General features: G+C 35.9%; 1 protein-coding gene across 1 annotated transcript in view; it reads left to right on the top strand.

Moving 5' to 3' along the window:
- Window positions 1-21981, top strand: part of ANK2 (ankyrin 2) — a 372922-nt gene that overhangs the window by 195749 nt on the left and 155192 nt on the right. The window contains exons 8-11 of the mRNA XM_042780930.1: window positions 447-545; window positions 1882-1980; window positions 12303-12401; window positions 19969-20166. Coding sequence (XP_042636864.1) covers window positions 447-545; window positions 1882-1980; window positions 12303-12401; window positions 19969-20166 — 495 coding nt within the window. The remainder of the gene's footprint in view (window positions 1-446; window positions 546-1881; window positions 1981-12302; window positions 12402-19968; window positions 20167-21981) is intronic.

Below are 21981 nucleotides of genomic sequence, written 5' to 3'. Positions count from 1 at the left end.
AACCAGAAGGCTGGTGGTTCAAACCCACCAGCCACTCCTCGGAAGGAAGATGGGGCAATCTACTTCCGTAGTGATACTGCCTTGGAAACCCAAGGAGGGGCCTCTGTGAGAGAGGGTCTCTATGAATAGATCGGACTCGAGTAAAAATAACAAGAAGCCACTCCTCAGAAGGAAGGTTGGGCAGTCTACGTCCGTAGTAATACCGCCTCGGAGATCCAAGTAGGGGTCACTATGAGTCGGATATGATTTAACGGAAGTGAGTTTTTTGTTGTATTTAGTTATTTACCACCTTGTTGAACTAAAATTTAGAGCCTTATTAAAGTATTTATCATCTGAATTATGTTGTTCATATGTTAGTTGCCATGTGGTTTTCTTCACTAATACAGTGACTACAACATATAGAGGCAAGATGCTTTATTGACTGTCATTTTATTTGCTTTTCATAGAGTGGTTTTACCCCTTTGCACATAGCTGCACACTACGGAAATGTCAACGTAGCAACCCTTCTTCTAAACCGAGGAGCTGCTGTGGACTTCACAGCCAGGGTATGGATTAAATGAGCTTCGCATTTTAGATAGCAGTAAACATGGATTTTACCGTGAACTTCCATTTTTAAAGTGAAAATAACCAATGCCTCTCTTAAAGATTTTATTTATTTTTTCCTTACCTGGATCTGTGCTAGTGATACGAGATTTTCCATTTCTTCTTTCAAATCACAGGAGGTCATCATCGCCCCAACACGTGAAAAATAAGATTATTATAAATCCACATGTACACAAATAATTTGCTGTCGTTAAGGAGGATATTGATTCAGGCATCTGCATGGACAGCTGTATATTTTAAATCCTGCCAGGGCTATAATTTGCATGAAGACAGAAAAAAATTCTATTATACTGGTATTTCTTATTTGACTATGAATTAATATATTCTTTCATTATGAAATACCCACTTATTTGAACCATGACTTTTGAATGAGTAGCTTCAGTTTAAAAACAATTAAAATGTTAAGCTCAAAATGTGTAAGTAATGTGTCTTATAAAAGTTACAGGGCATGTAATTCAACAGGGAATTTTAGTTCTTTATGAATTGAGAATTTGCTTATATGGAAAGTCTTATCAAAATACACAAAAGACATGACATTAAGTTAGATACTTAATGGTATGGCTTTACTGTAAAGAATTCAACTATCTTCTAAAACTTGTTATATATAATATGAATCAATTATTATAATATTTGGCTATGTAAAATATTTTGACATAGAGAAAAGTCAAGTACATTTTATTGTCATTATTATGATATATGATAGCCAATGAAAGAATATGATTAGAATGCATAGAGTTTTGTCCTTAGAAATTTTATACAATGAAATTATCTTGTTTTATTTTTAAGGTTTTTTTCTTACTGAGTTATTCTGAAGATGTTTTAATGAATTTTTTTTTTCCAGTAGATATAGATGTATATTTGTATTCCACCTTTAAGCATAAGAAATTTTAAGATTCCAAAATGTTTAAAGGCATGGATATTATAAAAGAAAAGCCAGGCTTTGACCTAGGGATCTAGTCTAGCTAGGATCTGAATTTTGGGATCTATTACACAAAAGTGCTTCCTTTGTCTCTCGACAGTAGTGTGCATATTCAATACATTTATTGTAGATAATGACTAACTTAGTTATGTAATGTCATTCCATTTTTTACTGCCTAACTCTAGTGCTTTGTGGTGTGTGCTTTTTTTGTTTCTTAAAAATCAAAGACATTGAAACTTTAGAAACCTTGCATCAACTTACCACATAGGTCACTACCTCCTCTGTAGCCTTTAACAAAGTCATCACCATCATACCCTGTCATACCCAACATGCTCTTGTTTGGTCTCTTCATGGTGTAGAATGGAATCACTCCTCTGCATGTGGCTTCCAAAAGGGGAAACACAAACATGGTGAAGCTCTTACTGGATCGTGGTGGTCAGATCGATGCCAAAACTAGGGTGAGTGTCTCCGTTCTTTCAATTTTCTACCATTATTATTCCTTTGTATCTTCTTATCAGGCACCTTAGAATAGCAATCCATAAACATAGACAATATGTTTTCAAGGAAATTGCTTTCTTGGATCTAATTTAAATCTCATACACTATTTCAAAGTTTCATATCATAAAGTGAAATTAATATTTGCTCAAAACTGCTCAAAGACACTGAATACTAGTTTCTCAATGAGAGAGTTTGTCTAGTCTTTGCTTATAGATTTTCTGGGAATAAAGCTCAAAATCAGACTTACACATTTCTGATTTGCAACGCAATGCAATGCACTGCTGTGGAGTCAGCCCCGACTCATAGCAACCCCTCCTTGGGTTTCCGAGGCAGTATCACTACGGAAGTAGATTGCCCAACCTTCCTTCCGAGGACTGGCTGGTGGGTTTGAACCTCCAGACTTCTGGTTAGCTTTCAAACACCTTAGGCACTATGCCACCAGAGCTCCCATTTCTGATTTGGGCAGTTGTAAATATCAATAACCCAAACACATTAGCATACATTAAACTATGACAGTGTGGCTTTTACCAAAAAAAAAAATGGAATACATGTTGAAATTCTTTGTGCTTACATGTATTCAATTCAAACAACAATTCATTTCTTACGCGGTTATGCTATATTGACCTGAGCAAATCTGCCATTATGTTTATGGAAGTAAAGACATACAGGTATTACATCGCACTTTTACTTGAGTTATCTTGGTAACTTCATTTATTTGTGCCCTTCATTTATTTCCAGCTTGTTGGTAAAATATATTCTCCTGCGTTTTTATTCACTCTTAATAAATAGATAATAAGACAGTAAAGTAAGATCAGTAAAAGCTTGTACTCTGAATACACAGACTATCTGGTCTTCAAATCCTGCTTCTGCCACTTACTGGCTATATGATATTGGCAGCTTACTTACCTTCTCTGAACTCAGATTCAAGGTTGTATGAAAATTAACTCAGCTATTATTATTTTTTAAATAGAGTAGTAAATTATTTAGCTACTCATAATTTTTGCTAGTGTGACTAGAATTATATGCAATTTTTTTTTGTCTAAACTTAACCTAAAACTTGACATTAATTTTCTGGAGTAGATTTTGTTAATCTAGACTTCAGCAAAACTTTAAACATTTGTAGAATATGAAAATTTTGAAATATGAGGAGCAAAAATTCTGACAAATACAGAATATGTCCCTTGTGGTAATAGTGTTTGCTTTTGCTCTGGAACTTTGTTGTTGTTGTTGTTATGTGCCGTCGAGTCAGACCTGACTCATAGTAACCCCTCCTTGGGTTTCTGAGGCAGTATCACTATGGAAGTAGATTGCCCCATCTACCTTCTGAGGAGTGGCTGGTGGATTTGAACTGCCAGCCTTCTGGTTAGCAGTCAAGCACCTTAGCCACTATGCTACCAGAGCTCCCTTGGAACTTTATGTCCAAGAAAACAAAACAAAACAAAACAAAAAACCAAACTCATTGTCATTGAGTCGATTCCAACCATAGTGAACCCATAGAACAAAGTAGAACTGCCCTGTAAGGTTTCCAAGGCTATAATCTTTATGGAAACTGACTGCCACATCTTTCTTCCTCAGAGTGGCTGGTGGCTTTTAACCACCAACCTTTGGGTTAGCAGCTAGACACTTAACCACTGTACCACAAGGCTTTGCCATAGTCCAAGAAAGATGATCAGTTCTAGCCTCCTGAAAATGTTGAAACTGGCAGATGTTTTTGTTTAATAAACCTCATCATTTTTGAGCTTTTAGAACCTGCACCTGTCCCATATTATAAACTGTGTTTTTTAATAACCTCTGGAAATGATTTTTTAAGACTCTGATTGCTTGATCATTTTGTTCAGAGTGATTATGTCACATTATCAAGAGTTTTGAGTGAGTTTTTTGCCTGTCAGGATCTTCGTTGTGGTGTCCAGTGTCTTTGCATCAGAATTCTATATGATTTCTACCCTTTGCTTTTTGGACATGTCTTTTCCCATGTTATGTAATGCGTATGCAGAATTTGAAACAATTGTGAACATACTCTGCATACTTGGCTTTACATTTAAAGGATAGAGCTTCTGTGCTTCCTCCTTTAAATATATTACTAACAATCTCTCCCTTTGCAATTACCCTTCTCTTTCCATGGATACTGTCAAATAATTGAGAGTATCAATGGAAAGGCAGCACTTTGAAAATGCAAAATAATTTTATCTTTGGCCAATGTTAAAGATGCACATTGCTTTAATTAACGTGTTTCTGGGGTATTCACTCATTATAGAGGCTGTTGATTTTGTTTTCATTGATCACCATAATTTGTTTTCAGCTCTTTGAAAAATCTGCTAATTTCTATGGCGTGCATGTATTTGCTTATACAAGAAAAAGTCTAACTCTAAAAAGGCAGTGCATTTTCACAAAAAGAGTTCTAAAACACAAGAGTACCAAGAGTACTAAGTCAAAAGAGACTGAAATTTGCTCTTGAACTTAGAGTAGCTAAGTACAGTAGCTAAAGCTAATGGAAGAAATGAAGTAAAGAAGCTGAATATAAGATTTCAAAAGATGGCTTGGTAAAACAAATAAAAGCATTATAATGAAATATGCAAAGATCTGAATCTAGAAAGCCAGCAGGGAAGAACATCTTGGCATTTCTCAAGCTGAAAGAACCGAATACTGAATGTTCCAACTCAAGCCTTGAGTTACATTACTGAAAGATTCTCTGGGGAAAATACTGAGTAATCCAGTAATCATCAAAAGAAGATAGAGGGAATACACAGAGTCACTAAACCAAAAAGAATGGGCTAATGTTCAACAATTTCAGATGATAGCATAAAATGAAGAACAAATTCTATCAATGGAAGACATCTAACCTTTACTGAAGGCATTGGTGATAAACAAGGAATACCAATTGAGATGTTTCAACAAATGGACACAATATGGAAGCCAAGGAGTTTGGAAGACATCTATGCCAAGGAGTTTGGAAGACAGCTACCTGGCCAAATAACTAGGAGAGATCCATATTTTTACCCATTGCAAAGAAGGTAATCCATCAGAACATGAAAATTATTGAACAATATTATTAATACAGCATGCAACTAAAATTTTGCTGAAGATAATTCAAAAACAATTGCATTGAAATGGGACTGTCAGAAATTCAAGGTGGATTCAGACATGGAAAAGGGGATATAATTGCTGATGTCAGATGGATCCTGGCTGAAATCAAAGAATACTAAACAGATGTACCTATGTTTTATTGACTATGCAAAGACACTTGACTATGTGAATTATAGATAACATTGAAAGAATGCAAATTCCAGAGTACTTAATTGTGCTCATGAGGAATTTGTACATAGACAAAGGGGCTGTCATTCCAACAGAATAAGGGGAAATTACATGGCTTAAAATTAGGAAAGCTGTGCACCAGGGTTGTATTCTTTTACCATACTTATTCAATCTGCATGCTCAGCAAATAATCTGAGAAGATAGACTATATGAAGAAGAATGCAGCATCAGAATTAAAGGAAGACTCGTTAACAACATCCAGATGACATAACCTTACTTGCTAAAAGAGGATAAGACTTGAAGAACTCACTAAAGAAGATTAAAGCATGGATTATACTTAAACATTTAAAAAAAAAAAAAATCCCTCACAATAAGACCAATAAGCAACATTATAATAAATAAAGAAAATATTGAAATTGGCAGGGTTTTCATTTTACTTGGATCTACAATCAATGCCCATGAAAGCAGCAGTCAAGGAATCAAATGGTGTATTGCATTGAGTAGATCTGCTGCAAATGACCTCTTTCAAGTGATAAAAATCAAAAATGTCACTATAAGGAATGAAGTACTCCTGATCTAAGCCATGGTATTGTTAATCATTTCATATGCATGCAAAAGCTGGACAATTAATAAGGAAGACTGAAAAAGAATTCATGCCTTTGAATCATGGTGTTAGCAAAGAATATTGAATATACCATGGACTGCCAGAAGAACAAATAAATTTGTCTTGGAAGAAGTACATCCAGAATGCTCCTTAGAAACATGGATGACAAGATATCATTTCACATGCTTTAGACATGTTATCAGGAAGGACCAGTACCTGGAAAAGGACATCATGCTTGGTAAAATAGAGGGTCAGTGAAAAAAAGAAAGACCCTGAATAAGATGGATTAACGCTGTAGCTGCAACAATGAGCTCAAACATGGCAATGATTGAGAAGATGGTACAGGCCTGGGCAGTCTTGTTCTGTTGTACATAGATAGGGTCACTATGAGTTGGAACCAACTTGATGCCACCTAACAACAAGAAGATATTTATATGCTAGTTCTGCTATTAACTAGTTGTCCTTAAGCAAATAACCAATCAAATGTAAGCCTTGGTTTCTTCATCTCTGAAGGGGGAACATTTGGACCATAATTCATCCAGTGTAGCTTTTAGAAATAACAAATTAATGGAATTTTATTCATGGATTTACAAGGAAAAATAGACTCTAATTGTGTACATTATGTGTTAATTCATTCAAGCATTAATTCTTTAAACAAACAGTTGTTAAATTACTACTTGGTCCATGAACCCTATTGTCACAATTTAAAAAGACTGACTAGAGCTCTGAACTCACAGAGATGAAAGTAAGTAGTGCTCTCAAGAGCTTAGGTCAGTGATATGCCTGTGAATGTTTAATAACTGGCTCTCCAGAAAGAAAAAAAAAATCCCACATATTTATAGTCTCTGCCTTTGCTAATTTTCATTGTGTAAATACTTCCACCATGACCACATTTGAGCTACCAGTATGATAACCCTGAATGCAAAATTGGGAAGAGATGTTCACACACTGGCTCCCACTAGCTCATACAAGTTGACTTGAGCTCATTCCTGCATTAGGTACAATATGAATGGTGGCACTGAGGTTTTTCCCCATGAGTGAAAAATACTTCCTCATCTCCAAGGAGTAGAATTTTAAAAGCCCTGTTATGTTCTTTACCTTCTGATTAGAGCTAAAAGAGCTGTATCCATCTCACCACAGACAAAATTATATAGGAGGTAAATTCTGAAATCAGGAACAATGTTCAGGAATTGAGAGGCCAGTTCAGGAACTATAATATTCGATTACAAAAAAAAATATGGTTTGCTATTTTTTTGTTCTTTAAGAATATACTTAAAAGATGAAATTTTCTCCGTTTATCATCTTTTTACATATATAATAGATCTTCCATAAATAGTTAAAAAAATAGTATTATTCTTTCATTTTTTTATGTCTCAATTTTCCCTAGCAATCAAATTAACCACAAAAATTCTAAATTTAGTATATTATATCTAGAACTTCCCTTAACGTTCTCAATTTTCTAATTTATAAGGTTTTCATTATCTGAAGAAAAGCAAGGTATATAAAAACTTTGAGATAATTAATAATAATTATATCTACAGCTTCTCTCCCACTTTCTCCACCATTTTGACAATCATTGAGACATTTTTCATGCCCTTGGCATTCTCATCATTGAATAGAATCCAGTGTGAAATTCTGACACATTTTTGTTAGAGCCTTGGTTTGTTGGTATCTGAAAAACCTCGTTTTGATATTAAGACATAAATTTAATAACTAGTTAAAACTGATATTATTCACTCTGAGTTTATTAAAAGCATTGTTCTTTTTTATTTTTAAGCTTATTAATTATTTAAATCTCTAGGATACACCATATAAGGTTTATTGTTAAAGTATTGAAATAGATATTTCAATGAAAACATAAAAGTATACGAAAAACATAAAAGAATGATGAATGAAAAATATGTCCTCAGGAAAGAAGATCAACTTTTGCTACTTGTTATTAGATGTAATAATTAAAGGTTTAACAAAAATGGCTACCAGTTAGCATATGCATATGATGTTCTAAGACCCTGCTAAAAAATACCTTATTCCATCTTCCTAATGAGTTATGAAGTATGTATGTATTATTTTGTTGATGAGAAAAATATATAGATATGAAGTCCTCCATTTGAAAAATGAAATTAGCAAAAGGAAAAATAAATTTCAGAGGTGTTAATGTAACTTGATCTAAAACACACAGGTTAGCAATTAGCAGATCCTACATTCAATACAGACCTCAGGATATGTTGCTGAAAAAATGAACTAAGTTGATAGATTAGAAAAGAAGAGAAGGAAATAAACAGTTTCAAGAAGCTAATGCTTTTAGGCCTCCAGCTAAATAAATGGTATTCCTCCAATGCTGGTTGATCTTCCCTTTTAAAATTAACCATGTCATAGTGTGATTTGAACTGATTCCAGTAGAGAAAAAATAACTCTGGGAAGAGGACTCTGGAGAGGGACAAACATGAACTCCAAATACAGTCTTAAAAATTTGAAATGCAAAAATCTTGAGAAAGACTATAGGGAAATAATTTGATTTCTACTTTGTAGAAAATATTCAAGTTCTAGTCAGACTGAGCTTTTTGGGCAACATGAATTTGATATCATAATTCACCTGTCTTTTACAAAGACAGAAAAACTGCATCAGTAAATGTAAGATTTACAACCAGTATAATCCTTATTGTTGCTTGATATTCTTGTGGGTTGATTAAGTATTCTCCTTAAATGTTTCTATTGTTATTCTCAATGTGTCCAGGGTATTTTGGAGGTTTCAACTTAATTGCACAGTGAATATTTCATGTAAGGCTTAAAAAAAAAAAAAGATACTCTGCATTTTCTAAAAAGGATTTAAGGCAGAATTCCTTAACTTTTCGAACAAGGCTATGAGTTAAGTTGTTGTTGTTGTTGTTGTTAAGTGCCGTCGAGTCGTTTCCGACTGATAGCGACCCCATGCACAGCAGAACGAAACACTGCCCGATCCCGTACCAGCCCCACAATCCCTGCTATACTTGAGCCCATCATCGCAGCCACTGTATCAATCCATCTCGTTGAAGGCCTCCCCCTCTTTCGTCGACCCTCCACCCTACCAAGCATGACATCCTTCTCCAGGGAATGGTCCCTTCTTACAACATGACCAAAATAGGTGAGACGAAGTCTGGCCATTCTTGCTTCCAAGGAGCATTCTGCCTGCACTTCCTCCAGGACAGATCTGTTAGTTCTTTTAGCAGTCCATGGTACTTTCAGCATTCTTCGCCAGCACCACAACTCAAAAGCATCAACTCTTCTTCGGTCTTCCCTATTCATTGTCCAGCTCTCACATGCATACAAGGTGATTGGAAATATCATGGCTTGTGTCAGGCGCACCTTAGTCCTCAAGGAGATATCCTTGCTCCTCAGCACTTGAAACAGTTCCTTCGCAGTTGACTTTCCCAATGCTACACGACGTCTAATGTCCTGACTGCTGCTTCCGTTGGCATCGATTGTAGAACCAAGCAATGTGAATTCTTTGACAACCTCAATCTTCTCTCCATTGATTGTGATGCTGCTCATTGGTCCAGTTGTGAGGATTTTTGTTTTCTTTATGTTGAGATGTAATCCATACTGCAGACTGTATTCTTCAACCTTCATCAGTAGGTGCCTTAAGTCATCCTCACTTTCAGCAAGCAAAGTTGTATCGTCTGCATATCTCAGGTTGTTAATGATTCTTCCTCCAATCCTGATACCACGTTTTTCTTCATATAGTCCAGCTTCTCGGATTATTTGCTCAGCATATAGATTGAATAAGTGTGGAGAAAGAATACAACCCTGACGCACTCCCTTCTTGATTTTAAACCATGTAGTGTCCCCTTGTTCTGTTCGAACGACAGCCTCCTGGTCAAGGTACAGATTCCTCATGAGTACAATCAAGTGCTCAGGGATTCCCATTCTTCTCAATGTTATCCATAATTTGTCATGATCCACACAATCAAATGCCTTTGCATAGTCAATAAAACACAAGTAAACATCTTTCTGGTATTCTTTGCCTTGAGCCAAGATCCATCTGACAACAGCTATGATATCCCTTGTTCCACGTCCTCTTCTGAATCCGGCTTGAACCTCTGGAAGTTCTCTGTCAATATACTGCTGCAAACGTTTCTGAATTATCTTCAGTAATATCTTACTTGCATGTGATATTAGTGATATTGTTCTATAATTTCTACATTCTGTGGGATCACCTTTCTTTGGAATGGGCACAAATATGGATCTCTTCCAGTCAGTTGGCCAGGTAGCTGTCCTCCAAGTAAGACAAATCATCAACACTTTTTATATCATGAAGCAGAACTTAATATTCAACCTAGGTCTCTATGACTCAAGAGTCCATTCAGTTAACCATTGAACATAAGTCCTCCATTCACTATGTCAGATTTCTCGAACTCTAGGCATCAAGGAACTCCTCCCCTAAAAGATATGTGTGAAAAGTCATGTTATAGCTAAATGTTACATAATTTACATAGTAACTACATGCTTTGTAATTCCACCAAAGATAACTGTTATCAAGATATGAAAAGATAATCATTTAATTCATTTTCCTGCATTTCCCTTTTAGCCCTGTGTCAGTCAAATTTCAAAATAACTTTGTTGTCTCAAATACAGTATTTAACTGCTTTTTATCTGAAAAGGCATCCTTTTCATGCCACTCCCCAGATACCCAAAACTGCCTGTTCTATTTTGGTTATTCATTATTTCAATACTAGCTGCTAAATAGTTAAAGCAAGAAATTGTTACCAATCAGGGTTCTGGCAGGAAACACCTGCCCAATCAAATTTGAAGATATGAATAGAGTTTAATAAAAAGTCTATTTATAATATTGTACGCAGACTGTTGAGAAAGCATCAGGGATAGTGCTGTAATTCAGGAGCTTGTCATATCAGTGCTCATTAGCAAGCCGAGGTCTGAAAGGTGAAGATTAGAAGAGGTTACTAGAACCTCAAAGGAGAGAATTCTGTGAAGGTTGCTTTGGCAAGAGTTATAACCTTTGATAGAGAGATACAGCCAAATTTAGGAAACTTCTCAAGGAGTCGCTTACATCTCTTGCTGGGTTTCCTTTTGATCGAACCCAATCAAGCCAGAGGGCAAGGCAGCCTACTGATGCAATCTAGAGAGATCACTGTGTCAGGACACAGAACAGAGTGGGAGAGGGTAGTGAATGGATCTAGAGGGGCAAATGGAAGGTATTCAGCATAAAAGTGCCCAGAATGTTGGATCAGAAAGAGGTTGTTATAATCCACATGAATTATTTGTATTAGGGGGAAAGTATAATCTAGCAAGGTCCTGGAAACAGAGTATATGTCATGATACCTTTCCCTTAGCAATTGTCATTGAGTAGATTCTGACTGATGGTGAACCCCATACATCAGAGTAGAAGTGTGTTCCATAGTGTAGTTCTGGATAAATCGTGAGATTCTTAAATGCTCTTAATTTCTAACCATCCCTCATTTCCTCTGACTACTACCTGCTTTTTTCACCTCTTTCCTTCTGACAAGTTTTGTTTTTTACTTAAGCCTCCAATCACCAGTTAATTTGTATACTGAAGATTTCATTTTCTCTCTCACATCTTGCCCATTGTTCCTTATACTTTATCTCACATATCTCACCTATTCAACTTTTTTTAATTCATGACAGCCTTAAGAAAAATAAAATAGGCAAAGAGCATTTGGGCACTGCTCTAGGGTGAGAAGCTATCCAGAAGTATCAAGGTCAGAAACTTTTACAAATAACATAACATAAAATTGTGCCATAATTCATTTTGGCACAGTTTTAATATTATTTACAAATAATAGATTTCATTGATGAGAAATAAGTACATAATATGTAAAATGTTGAAAAACGTGTAGAAATCAGTAAAAGAATCTGTAAAACAAACAAACAAAAAATAAATGACCTGATTTTTTTATGAGTATCTGGGAGCATTTTAGGAGAATTTATAAAAGCAGTTACAATTCAAGAGCGAATATTGTGGATGAATTGATTACTGGGAAAATTTTTAAGTAAAAGTTACATTAGAACAACAAGAATGAAAACCGTATAACTTAATATAATCTCTGGGTGTGGTTCCAAGTAAGAAGAGCTTTAAAGTTGAACAAATGCAACATACTCTGCTTTTCCATCTTCCTCAATATGCAAACATGTGACCAGCAGCCAAGTTTAATCCCATTGGAAGCTCTCTGTTTCTCTCTCTGTTTATACTGTTCTCTTTCTCTTTCTTGCTCTCTGTCTCTGTCTTGTCTTCTTTCTCATTGGCTCTATCATTTAACTTACTGTAATTCTGCAATTCGATTACTTAGCTGTTGAATCATCAGCATTGAGTTCAGGAAAGTCTGTTACTGATGTTAGATGCAGTCTTGGTTAAAATACAAAAAAATATATTAAAAAATGAACTCAGGCTTAATTCTTTAATTCTTTTTGCAGGATGGGTTGACCCCACTTCATTGTGCTGCACGAAGTGGGCATGACCAAGTGGTGGAACTTCTGCTGGAACGGGGTGCTCCCTTGCTGGCAAGGACTAAGGTGAGTTATTATGAGCAAGGTACAATCTAAAGGACTTAAAACTATTTTTTTTTTATTAATAATCTCTATTCTTTATAAAATCAAAGCATCAACCAAGCATTTTTTAGTTACTCAATGTAGATGGATGTGAAATATGTATTGAATAGCATCCAAACAAATATTCATACTGTTTTAAAATTATTTAAAAATTAACACACATGTGTTTTAAGAGGTCTTAAATGTGTACATTCAAAATCTTTCCACATTTTTGTTACCTGCTATTTTAATACACATGGAAATTGGAATGTGTATATATATAATATGCAAATGAGAATATGAAGTTTAAGGACTTTTCTGGCTCTAACATTCTATGAGTCTAGATTTTTATGAGTCTCTGACATGGACACAAAATATATATAAAACTATCTCTCTAGAACAGTGCAATTAACAAACAAGATGAATGTTTTAGCTCATCTAATCTTTATCTCTTAGGCAATATTAGTAATAAAAATTATTGAACAGTGGTGTTGGTGATTATATTTGGGATTAGTAAACATGATGTGGAAAGCATGAGTTAGGATAGACCACTTGTGAAGATCCATTAAACAAATACATTTCTATCCATGGCACAATATATCCAGCATTTTTTTGTTTCATTTCATTAATAGCTTCAGCTATGGACAAAATCCTTTTCTATATAAATAAAAATCACATGGCAATTCGATTTGTTGGTAGTTTTTAATTATAAAATGTATATTATAAGCTTTATTAGTCTGTCATTCCTCACTATCTAACCTTACACTGGATCAGTAATACAGATGTCTTTATTCAGCATTTCAGATAAATACGTCTTCCTTTGGGCTATTTGGGGATTACCAGAAATACCATAGGAGTTCTGGTAGCATAGTGCCTAAGGCACTTGACTGCTAACCAGAAGGCTGGCAGTTCAAACCCACCAGCCACTCCTCGGAAGGAAGGTTGGGCAATCTACTTCCGTAGTGATACTGCCTCGGAAACCCAAGGAGGGGTCGCTATGAGTCAGGTCTGACTCGACAACACATAACAACAACAACAGAAATACCATGGGACACAAATTGAAGATAATCACACAGCTTTTTAATGGTATATTCCATAATCTTTGGATTCTTTAATACAACAACAAAAATTTAGACAAAAGACACATCTTACATTTTCTCCATATCCCCCTGAATAGGGTTCATATTGACTGGTGTTATTACTAAGGTAATCCAAGGAAATAAGGAAGCACATGTAAACAAATATTTCTCAATTTATGTTATAACTGAATTGAAAATTTAGTTGAAATAATTTGGGGCAAAAATCAGTCCACCTATTTAAAATATGAATAGCATGAACTTGGTCTATATGCAAAGGCTATGAGAGAGTAACTACAAATTAGAAACATATGAAGAAAATAAATAAATCATTTGTATTATTTACATTCCCTTAGGTATACTGTGAACATTGTATAGATTTATCTTTAAAATGCAACATTCTGAACAGGGTGATGTAGAGATAATTATGGGACATTTTGTTGAAAAACTAATTAAAATTTAAATGGAAATAACAAAATTTCATACCAATCATGACACAACCACTCAAAAGGCTATGTTAAATTAGGAATAGGCAGATATGCTCTTTCACAAGCTATAAAATAATATTGACTACAGATTTTGCCTGCAATTGTTATGTCACTAATGAAGACCATGGGTATCTATATAGACTTTTTTTTAATAACCTCCCTGTACAATCATAGTATTTGTATGTAAGAATCTAGCACAAAGTATCTTTCACTATCTAATTATATTAACTTATTCATTCATTTATTCCTTTATCTAACTATTATATATTGACAGCTACAATGTAAGGGATTATCAAGATAAATAATATTCAGTTCATACCTTTGAGAGGCTCAGAAAATTCAGTGAATAAGATGAAGAGATAATTACAAAAAAAATATATGTATGTTAAAGGCAAAGAACATAGAGAAGATTAACTAACCAGTTTAGAAGGAGATGACACTAGCCTGGAAGTGAAATAAGTGCCCTTATTCTGGACTGTTCTCCCTCCCCCTCCATAAAAACTCCCAGTTTTGAGTCACCTGTTGTTCTTCCTTGAAACATTATATTTTCTATTCATCCACGTACGTATCACTCACACTCATTCTTGGAAAATTCTCAGTTCACTGTGACTCTTTATCACTACCCCAATCAATCTATTCTAGTTTTTAGCTTCCTTTCTTCAGAACCCCAACTCTAGAATTTTTTCTTTATTCTGCTTGGACTCCTAATTAATTAATTAATCCACTGTCCCTCATTCACCTTCACCTCATGCCCTCATCTCTGCCCATAATAAATCCTTTAGTCATATATTCCACCTATATATTCATATTCATTTCACCCTGATTAAATTTAACTCTCTTCATACCTGAACTGCATGTAGCTGGAGGAACCACACAACCTCACTGACTGGGCTCACTTTAAATTCAGTCAGTTTGATCAGTAACCTAAAGTCTTCCCTTACCACTGCCTAACTATCGACTCTATATTCCCCAAATCTCCCTCCCTGTTACCTGTCTATTCTACACTTTTTCTTTTCCCTTCCAGCTTCTCAGGCTTCCTTCCCTATCTTCAATTCCCACAACACTAAAAAAAGTTGAAGGGGTCAGACAAGAATTTCTAGACTCCTACCTTCATATCTATTTGCTACCATGAATCAGGACCCTATGTTCTCTCCTATTTCTACCATCTGACACACTTGCTTACTCCTCCTTTCTCTAATCACTTTCCTTATTTGTCTTCTGGGACATTATACTCTCTTGCTTTCTTGATGCTGCTTCTCAGTCTCCTTTACTAGGTCTTCCTCTCTTCTCAGGTCTTTGATAATTCAGTCCCCTAGCTCTCAGTCATTAGGCCTTTTCTCTGTCTGTCTATATGTATCCTGCTCAGAGGTCTCATCCAGTTTTATCTTTAAATAAAACCTATATGCTGATGACATACAACTGTATATCTCCAGAATTTCATATGTTTATATCCAATTTCTTACCCATGATTGCTACATGGATTTCTACAGGGAATCTCAAATGTAATAAATTCAAAACTGAGATCTTGATATTTTCCCCAATTCCAAATCTACTTCCTCTGGAGTCTTGCTTATCTTGATTAATGGCTGTCCCATTCTTTCAGTTTCTCAAGCCTAATAACTGGTATTATGGTATTGATTCCTCTTTTTCTCACTTTGCACATCCTGTCACCAAACCCTTTCACTTCTCCCTTTAAAGCATATTGCTAAGTCAGTAATTTCCCTCCAGTGTCATTGTCATGACCCTTGTCTAGGTCATCATTGATGCTACTGTTCTAACAAATTTATGGTATGGTAAGTTAAATGTGATGTGGGAAAGATTCAGGGGTGTCATGAAAATAACTATGTTTATTATACTTACAACTCCCAGAGAAAAGGAAACTGCTAAAGAGGTAGGGAGGCCACATCTTTTGACCTCCTCTAACCCCACAAGAGGAAGACAGAATCACCATCAGTAGTTCAAGGCCTATTCCTGTGAAGCCAGACATGCGACCTCCCTCCAGCCCTGACACTAACGATTCCTCCCGCAGCACCCACCAGCTCTCTGCTGGGTTCAATAATTTGCTGCAGTGGCCACACAGAACTCACAGATTATGGGGTTTATTAGAAAAGAAACAGGCTACAACTCAAGTTCAGAAACACGCTCAGTCTCTCTCAGCCCCGTCTCTCAGCTGACAGTTTCTCTCAGTGGTGTGTGTCCTTGAGGTCTCTCTCAGCAGTGTGTGTCTCTCGCATCTTTCTCTCAGCAGGGTGTGTCTCTCATGTCTCTCAGGAGTGCGTTTCTCTCAGCAGCATGTTTTTCTCAGCCAGCAGTCAGAGAGACTTCTGCCTATAAAAGGGCTTCTTTTGAGCCTGGCAGAATGACCACTAACCAATCTCAACATCAGAATGCTATACAACTGAGAAAGAGTGAACTTTCCAGAAAATTACTTTGTGCTGCAACAGAAATACCCCAGGTGGATAACTTAACAATCAGGAGCTATTCAGTTGCTCACAGCAAATTCCACCATGGAGTTTACAAAGACTTAAAACTAGAAAAGCCATACTATGTAATTTACTACACCACACAGCCACAGAATGCCATGACAAGTGTCACACAGGGAGCTGTACCCAGAGACAAGCGGAATTGTAGGAGAGGGCTTATATATGGCAAACAGGATGAAGTTATCTAGGTTGTGGGGACTTCCTAGAAGTTGGGCATTTCAAATAATTTTACAGGCTCAGGAGGTATAGGGGCCATTCCTATTGTTGGGTACCTGGTCCCAAGGTAATTAGAATGAGTGCCTAGTGGCCCAAGAGTGTGAGGAATTGATAAAGGGTGTGGTTCAAGAAGGAGAATGAATCTGTCTCCCACTAGCACCTCAAAAATGGATTAAGGCAGCATTTAAAAAATACAACTTGGCTGGGCCTGGTTGAGTGCCTGAGCAAATGGTGGCAGTTATTCCCCATAATGAGACTGGCAATCAACTTCATGGGAGGATCTACCACAAGCAGCTGAGTAGCTGCCTTTGAGATGTGGTCTGCTTCCTGTATATAAGAAGCCTTGGGAATGGTCTCTAGTTTATGGCACGCTTGGACCCCGCATGTAGCCATGTCTTTCTTGAGCAGCCTGCTATGCTCTACCAACCTTGAGACTGACAATGAACTTGAATTAATGGCCTGCCGTGTGGTTTGGTAACATCAGAACTGTGCCTTTTATTTGTCAACCTTGGGTTTTTCAGCCTCAGTAGCCAGCAGTTGTCTGAGTGAAGAAATGCCTCTAGCTTCAGTGGACCAGGAGCAGGAGGAAAAACTGGACCCCAAGGTTAGGGGGCTTTCACCCAGCCCCTAGAGCCTGGCACTTGAACTTAGACTTAAAGCCTCTAAATTTTAAGAATAAACTCCTGTTTGTTAAGGCCATCCCATTGTGATGTATTTTTTTGTCAGAGAGGCACTAAGTAACCAGAACATCCCCTAACTGATATCCTTTCCTCTGCCTTTACCCTAGTCATTCTAGCCCTCAGCATATCAACCAGAGTAATCCTATTACCCAAGACTCTCCAATAGCATCCATCTGACCCTGAGTGAAAGTCAAAGTCCCTGCTCTGACTTGCAAGCTCTCTTACCTCTACATATTTCTTTCCTTATACATTCTTTTCATTCACCTAAAGTCACACTCTCCTCCTTACACTTTATAGAACAAGTCAGGTATGGTCCTGGTACAACATGTTTGCATTTGCTTTTTCTCCACCTTAAATGCTTTCTCCCAAAATCAGTGTGACCAGCTGTTTTTCTCACATATCTTCAGTCAAAACTCATCTCAATGGAGCCGTTATTGTTGCGCTATCCCTGTTGGTACCATGGTTAAAGCACCAGGCTGCTAACCTAGGTTGGCGTTTGGAACCCACCACTTACTCTGGGGGCAAATGATGTGGTTCTCTGCTTCTGTAAAGATTTATCACCTTGGAAACCCCATTGGACAGTCCTACTTTGTCTTACTTGGTTGCTGTGAGTTAGAATTGACTTGACAGCAGTAAATTTTCACCCCAAATTATACTTCCATGCATGAACTCCCTTGACTACTCTGTTTTTTATTTTCTCCTGCGCACTGATGGCCATCTAACTTCTCTGTCTTTTTGAATTGTCTGTCTCCCACACTAGAATGCCATCTCCACAAGGACAGGAGTTGCTATCTGCTGCATTCCTTGCTTTATCCTCAGTATCCAGAATAGGGCTTGACACATAGTAGACACTCAGAAAATATTTTAAAACAAACAAAGGACTGAATGGTAAATATATTTTTTTCCCCACACATCCTTCAAGTAGATAAAATAGCATCAGAGAATAATAAAATTTGAAAAAGATGTGCAAATTTCCAGTTCAAATATTGTGAAGGCCTTACTTACCTTACTTACACTAACCTTCACACTATCTTCTCAACACATAACTACCATATCATTTAGCCTGCTACTCCTTTCTAAAAATTTTACAAATTTCTAAATATAAAGGCTCTGGTAGCATAGTGCCTAAGGCACTTGACTGCTAACCAGAAGGCTGGTGATTCAAACTCACCAGTCACTCCTCGGTAGGGAGATGGGGCAATCTACTTCCATAGTGATACTGCCTCGGAAACCCAAGGAGGGTCGCTATGAGTCGGGTCCGACTTGACGGCACATAACAACAACAACAACAAATATAAAGGCAGTAATTAGACATGAAGAGTATTACAAAAAAGAGAAAATATATTGATAATTTAAAAATCTCATATAATAATACCACCCACAAACTATCACAATAAAGATTTTGATGGACTTGTTTTCAACTGTCCCTAATTGTTGAGATCACCTTCTTTGTTGAGAATATTGGGCCTTGAGCCTTTTCTAACTTTTTATCTAGCCACGAATTCTGCTTCTTTGAACATAATAACTGCTAAGCTAGAAACTTGGTCAACAATTAGTTTTCTACAGACCATATTTTGTTGGCCACTAAGACAAGAAGACAGCCCAGTCTCTTTAATAGGTAATGTTTTCTTATTTAGTTTATTTCTTAAATTTATATTTCTTATATATTTATGTATCTTAGAAAAAAAAAAAAGAATCTTACCAGCCTGACAATCACCAGTGAATTAATTACCCTACTAACTTGTGTTCCTACTGTTTACCTTTTCCTAGAATTCAATTGTGCTTTTTTGAGGATCGTGTTACAAATTACAAAGATAGATTATCTTAAAACTTTTCAAGTTATGCGGTAGTTAACACATGATGCATATTTGCCTCACACTTCAAACTCTTAACTACTTGTTCTCTCCAAGCCTACTTCAAGTCTCATGATAGAATGAGAAATTGGAATCACAAAACTCCAGAGCAGCATGGATATGAGAGAAAATCAAAGTTTCATTCCTTCTTTGACCCATACACCTACTTTATCTTTCTTTATCCCTCTTCCCACTCCATTTTATAAGAAATACAGGCAGAGAGATTAATTGAATTTGATTGCTGTGTATGGAATTAGACACAAATAATTTAAGTATCGTAGTGCCTAAGGCATTTGATTGTTAACCAGAAGGCTGGCAGTTCACCAGCCACTCCTCAGAAGGAAGGTTGGGCAATCTGCTTCCATAGTGATACCACATTGGAAACCCAAGGAGGGGTCACTATGAGTCAGATCCGACTTGATGACAGTGAGTTTGGTTTTTGATTTTGGTATCATCTGTGTTAATACATCTAATATTACACTAATACTTGTGAAATCAGGTTTACTTGCCATACATATTATGTATTCTTTCATGAAAGACATCAGTTTTTGCTTTTGCCTAACAAAGTATAATTCTGAAATGAAATGTCCACCAAACATAACCTGTATATTCAGACATCAAATGGGAAATTAATTTTTCCCCACAACCAACTGCTTCAGATATCCAGAATTGACTTTGTTGTGTTTTGGAACCTGAAATTAATGAAGAAAAATGGACACTTGACTTAGTTTTTTTTTTTTTTTTTTTGATGTGCAGAATGGGCTGTCTCCACTTCACATGGCTGCACAAGGGGACCACGTGGAATGTGTGAAACACCTATTACAGCACAAGGCACCTGTTGATGATGTCACCCTTGACTACCTGACAGCCCTCCATGTTGCTGCACACTGTGGCCACTACCGTGTAACCAAACTCCTTCTGGACAAGAGAGCCAATCCGAATGCAAGAGCTCTGGTAAACCTAGCCCAGTCCACCTTAATGAGATAAAAGATCAAGACATGCAAACACACGCTGAGTGACTAGTGATGCAGACACTAGCAATGCGTGGTTACAAATATATGTAGTCAGTCCTGCTAAGTTCATCATCCCCACAAACTGCCTGCCTAATTCATGCCTTCATGATTTTCAATTAAGTGATGATGAGCAAGGATGGATTTAAGAGAACACCAAGGTTGTATTTCTGAAACCAATGAGTTGCAAACAGATAGATATGAAACCTCTGGAATGATAAGCAATTTTAGATGTAAAATTGAAGCTGAAAAATAGAAAATTATAAAATGATTTCTAGATAGTTCTAGACAAAGCCAGATTTTGAGGAGTAAAAAACTGAATTTCATTCAACTAATTTTGGGGAAAAAGTGGTTTTAAAATGATTACTAACTTTTACTACATAAGAAAGTATCAAATGTATACCTATGAAGAGTTCATTTGGATATTTTCCTTACCCACCTATATGCTAATAGAAAAATGATGCCTAGCATTTAGTTGCTTCAGTAAACATTTTATATAAGCCATTTCAGGACTTGAGCAAGAGAAAACTGCAAAAGGCTGCCCTTAGGGCAGATTCTGTGTCTTCTAAGGTCTAATATTGAATAAATCTTCCTTGCTTCACTTATATTCTAACAATATCATTGGAAGTATTAGGCATGTACTAATTTATGCTTTTTGTTTCCTAATTCTCAAATTAAAAGCAAATTTTTTTCCCCATTTGTCTATATGGTTTATGTTGGTTAAAATTAGTCTTCAGGCATTCAATATTGAAGGTGAGACAATGTCATTTAGCAAAAATTAAATTTTATTTTTATTAGAAATTTTCCATTAGAATCATTTTGTTCATAATTTCCTGGGAAGTAAATATGCTTTTAGGGTATGTGGAATTATATAAGGATATATATTTTCTTATAAGAAGATATACATTTTTCTCATTTTCAATTACGTAGTGGTCAATAAGGTTATAAAATGTTAACAATTATTAAATTACAAACCTTTAATGTACTGCATATACATGTGGCTTATTACATAGCTCATAAACAGGGAAATGACTGAATAAATTAATTAATTATGTTTCTAGCCCTATTATGAGGAATAATAAGTCATTGGCTTATGCAATAACACTATACTTTCCTGAGAACTGCTATTATGTAAAACTATTGAATGATGATCATTCCCTTTTGGGTCATGCATAACTATTAATAGAATAGATATAGCTCAACCAAAGGATCATTGTTCAAATAAAAATAAAACTTATATATAATACATAAGAATTAAATATACAGCTAGTTACAAGATGTTACCTAAATATTACACCGAGTTCGAAAAGTTAGGAGGCAACTTAAAGACATTGTCTCCACGTTCTTTTGTGTCTAAGAGGAAACTCCTTCCAGTTATCCCAGAAACTCTCCATACTTTTCCTGAAAATATTCAATAACTTAATAATCATTTCTTTATAAAGTAAAAATTAATGATTTGTACATAGTTTATAAAATATTTTAATTTAAGAACTATAACTTCCAAAGTGTTATCAACATAATTAATGATTTCTGCTAATTTGCAATACCTCCTTTCTAAAAAATTGGTAATAAAGATAAACCATTTATTATAGAATCAGTAATGTTCTTACATGTTTTGAAGTAAGTTAGATGAACAGTTCTTATGCTCTGAAGAAATGGCCTTCATCAGGAAATTACATGGTTATATTCAGTCTATCTTCAAGACATTTCACAACACGACTAAACAGTATATCCTTGAACATCTTAGAACTTCTAAAAT

This window comes from Orycteropus afer, unplaced genomic scaffold, assembly GCF_000298275.1.
Source record: "Orycteropus afer afer isolate SDZICR_OR568_19922 unplaced genomic scaffold, OryAfe1.0 scaffold00071, whole genome shotgun sequence".
Lineage (NCBI taxonomy): Eukaryota > Metazoa > Chordata > Mammalia > Tubulidentata > Orycteropodidae > Orycteropus > Orycteropus afer.
This window is presented reverse-complemented; position numbering and strand designations above follow the sequence as displayed.